Here is a 4459-nt window from a genome sequence, read left to right as displayed (position 1 = left end):
CAGCTATGAACCTCAGGACTGTGAGCAACACACCTCTTTTTGTATCTGACACATTTTTTTTTCTGTATGTACTCACAATTTCTAGGTCAACTGAGAAGTTCCATCTTCTTTGAAGATGTGCCTCCAGAGTCTTGAAGTTACCCTGATTATAATGCTGTATTAGCAATTAACCAAAACAGAATACAAAAAATATTTTTTATAGAAATCTGTATATTTTTGTGTCTTCTCAGTTATCACAAGGGCTGCATACTGACACCCTTAACTACACCAAAGAAGGTTTGTCAAGTTACGTTCAAAATAATTTATTCATGTGTTTCAGGATCCTGCAAGATTTGAGTCTTTCTTCATTTGTGTAAATAACCAAAAACACAGTTATATATAGTCACACACATGTATATAAAGGCACTAAAGTATGAGTAGCACAGATGTGAAATTTTTATACCACTTATTTCTATGTATATTTAGTGTAGGACCCAGACATGTACCCCTGAAGGAAGCAATTGTTTTTCAATCAATTTAAGCTAATCTGCATATATATTTGGAATAGCAGAAAAATAAATTATTCTTATATTATCAAAGAAAAATAGCTTCAAAGAATGTCATATTAAGAGGAAAGAGGCCTAACACCTATAGCCTTCCGTAGAGCCTCTTTAACTTCCCTGTTTCTCAAACTGTACACCACTGGGTTCAATAGAGGGGTGATGACAGTGTAAGTCACTGAGATGAGCCTATCCTTCCCCAGGGAATTCTGGGACTTTGGTTTTAGATAGATTATTGAGGCACAGCCATAGTGGATGATGACCACCGTGAGATGAGAGGCACATGTGGCAAAGGCCTTCTTCCGGCCTTCAGTTGAGGCAATCTTAAGGATGGTAGAGATGATAACAACATAAGAGATGAAGACGAGGCCCATGGGTAATACAAGGACACACACACTGACAACAAAGTTGATGATCTCATTGATAGTGGTATCTGTGCAGGCCAGCTTCAGCAGGGGTCTCACATCACAGAAGAAGTGGGCAATAACAAATGCATCACAGAATGGTAGGCCAAACACTGATGTAACCTGGACAATAGCCATGCTCAGGCCAATTCCCAGTGACCCAGATGCTAAAAGGATACAGGCCTTCTTACTCATAATGACCGAATACCTTAGAGGATTGCAGATGGCCACATAGCGGTCATAGCCCATTGCTGTGAGGAGAAAACAGTTGTTGATGCCAAAAGTTAGATAAAAGAAGAGCTGGGTTGCACAGCCTTGGATATCTATGGCCTGGTGAGGATTAAGGAGGCCAGCTAGCATACGAGGAATAATGGCAATGGTATAGAAAGTCTCGGAGATGGAGAGCATGCTCAGAAAAAAGTACATGGGTGTGTGGAGATGGTGGTCCAGACGAATAATTGTCACAATGATCACGTTGCCAGACAGAGTCAGAAGGTACAACGTTAGGAACACAATAAAAAAGCCAAGCCTGTGCTGCCAACCAAAGCTGGAAAAGCCTTCAAAGAGGAACTCAGCCACAACTGTGGAGTTTTTCTTTGGCATTGAGGCAAGTGTAGACTTCAGGGAGCTGGGTAAAGGGAAGAAAGTTACGATGATTCAAATATAAAATAGAATAGAGGGCTAAGACCTTTTGTAAAGAGCTTGTCCAGTCCACGCAGGGCTTTAGACCCTAGCATCAGGATGACTTAGCTATTGGTGGTTTGTTTTATCTTACACTGTGCCAACCCTCTTCTTTGAAAGAGTAATTGGAGGGGAAGCCTTGGATTGAGGGTAGAAAGATAAGTGATACATATAGTAAATTCAAGATAAATTGACAGTGATTTTATTTCAATTTTCAACCATATAGCCAGAGATTGACTTGCTGAATCATTTGATAATTCTATCTTTAAATTTTAAGGATTTTTCCTATCAATTTTATCATTTTATATTCCCATAATCAATACAGAAGATTTCCAGTTCATCCAAACCATTTCCAACTCTTGCTATATCTTTATAAGAGGTTTGCAACATCATTTCACTGTTATTAACTATCTCCTTGTGCTGTATATTTTCCTTTCCCTCAGGATTAGTGATACTGAATAACTTTCTGCACACTTGAATTGAAAATAAAACGTTTACATGGTGAACTCATATATATTTGCATTCACTGTGGGTCAGTGCATGAACAACAACTTATGAAAACAACTTGAATATCCCTAGACTTGAGAAATGAAAACACAGCATCCACATAGAACAGAGTGCTATCCAGCCTTAAAGGAAGGGCATACTGCATCTGCAACAGAATGGATAAACATGTGTTATAATAGAATAAGTTAAATGGGTGTCTCACAGAAGAACAAATAGTACACATTTATATGAAGTTCTTAAAAGTGTCAAAAGATAAAAGCAAAGAGTGGTATTTACCAGAGAATAATACCAGGGAATTATGGAGTGGTAATTCAAGTGCTGTAATATTTTAGTTCTACAAAAGAATTGGGGTTTTATATTATCTCTATATAATAGTGCATATAGGTGATGCTATTGCATCATCAACTTAAAATTTGTTAAACGTTTTGATATCATGTTAAGAGCCTTACTACCAAAGTGGAGAAAAAGCACCAAGAGGCAATCATTTAAGGTGATAAATATGCCTTTACTTGGTGGTGGTGGTGATGATGATTTCAGGAATAAATATCTATCTATAGTCAAACTTATCACTTGCGTATATCAAGCACATCCAATTTAGTAAGTAAATAAACAAGTTTTGGTAAATTCCCACCCTAGTCTTCATTATCTCTCTAGTCATGACATTGGCCACCCACTATCTTCCTGAAAGATGGAAAAAGCTGTGTGACTGCTGCCATGTCTTCCCAGAGAGCCTGCAGCAACTATGCTCTAACAGAAGGAAATATGCTTTCTATAAGGCAGTATTCCTTAAGGCAGAATTCTTGAATATTAACCACAAAAAGGAAAGAGCAGAAATGAGCCTGGCATCCTTTCAAAGAAGGGGTGAGCATCAGAAAGGGAAAATTCACTTAACCACAGAAATACCCACTCTCCGATATTCATTTCATTTCTTCACTCTATGCTGTCTTTGGGAAAGAAAGGAACTAGCCCATTTATACTTTTTGTCTTTCCATAAGTGATCTCATCTTGAAAGATTCTACCGTGGCAGATTCAATCTTGTGCACTCAGCCAAACTCTAGGGAGACAGAGATCTAAAGAGATGACTCAGTGCTTAAGAGCACTGAATGCTCTTCTAGAGGACATTAGTTCAATTCCCAGTGTCACATGGCAGCTCACAGCCACATGACTGTAACTCCAGGATCTGATATCTTCATACAAAGATACATATAGGCAAAACACCAATGCACATAAACAAAATAAAAGTTTTAAAGGTATATTGAATTGTTTTCCTTTCATTTTTCATCCACTCCAACGCAATTCTTCCTAAAGATCTCTTTTCTGCCTGTACCCCCTCTTCCTTCCTACTTCCCACCAACACTCAACATAATTCCCACCAACAGTCAACATCTGATGTCTGTTATAATTTCCTGTATTGTTATCTCTAAACCCATTTTCCTTATTTGGTTGATTGAACCTCACATCTTCCCCCCAAATGCTGCACTCATGCTTTTCCAAGAAATCTGCCCATTAATTTAATACTTCTGCATAAATCCTAAGATTGTTCTTTAAACCTCTAAGTATAATATTCAAATTCACTTGAAAATTAATTATAGTATTATAGCAGAGAGCTGCCATGGACATTAACCAAGTTAATGTAGGTGAAAAATCTGTTCTGGTATTCTACATACAGGAAGCCCTTAAAAATGGGAACTTTATTAGTGGATATTCCTTTTTTACTTTGTAAAAATTTGCCAGAATACATTATGGTAAGGATGGAGGTGGGGGATTCAGTTAAAAATTCAGATATTTGTAAATAATCATTTGAATATTGTAAATTTGACTTAAATTTTTTTTGTCATTTCTCTCCTATTGGCACATAGAATTTTTTCATAATTAAAAAAATTGAGCTTTCCTCAGGCTAAGAGATAGCTTATTGACAAATAAACTAACCATGAAAATCTGGATACATGAGTTAGTTCCCTGACCTCATGTAATAGTAAAAAGAAAGAATTAATATCACAAAATTATCATCTGACCTGGACACATATTCTTTGGGCACATGTACCTACATGCATACATATATCTTGTACACACAAACACACATTAATGAATAAAATGTATTTAATGAAACCCTCTCTGGATGTTCAACAATCATATGTATATATACAAGCTATCCTCACTAATGTATAGAATATGTGAAAAAAATTAGTTTTGTTTTAATCTGCTTTCATGGTGATACCAATCATTTTACTTCTCCTTTGGATCAGAACAACCTATCTAGTTCAAATATTTAGGCATTCTTCAGTGATACCCAGATCTTTTGTTAGGTTAAGGTTAATAGTTTAGAGC

At 36.7% G+C, this 4459-nt stretch overlaps 1 protein-coding gene across 1 annotated transcript; it reads right to left on the bottom strand.

Moving 5' to 3' along the window:
- Nucleotides 1-604: 604 nt before the first annotated feature.
- LOC114636565 (olfactory receptor 10J3-like) lies at nt 605-1546 on the bottom strand. Its single transcript, XM_028784640.1, has one exon. The coding sequence runs from the start codon at nt 1544-1546 to the stop codon at nt 605-607; it is 942 nt and encodes a 313-aa protein (XP_028640473.1).
- Between the last annotated feature and the right edge of the window lie 2913 nt (nt 1547-4459).

The sequence above is a fragment of the Grammomys surdaster genome, unplaced genomic scaffold (genome assembly GCF_004785775.1).
Source record: "Grammomys surdaster isolate TR1022 unplaced genomic scaffold, NIH_TR_1.0 124525, whole genome shotgun sequence".
Taxonomy (NCBI): Eukaryota; Metazoa; Chordata; class Mammalia; order Rodentia; family Muridae; genus Grammomys; species Grammomys surdaster.
Note: the sequence above shows the minus strand (reverse complement) of the source record. Positions and strands in the feature narration are given on the sequence as shown.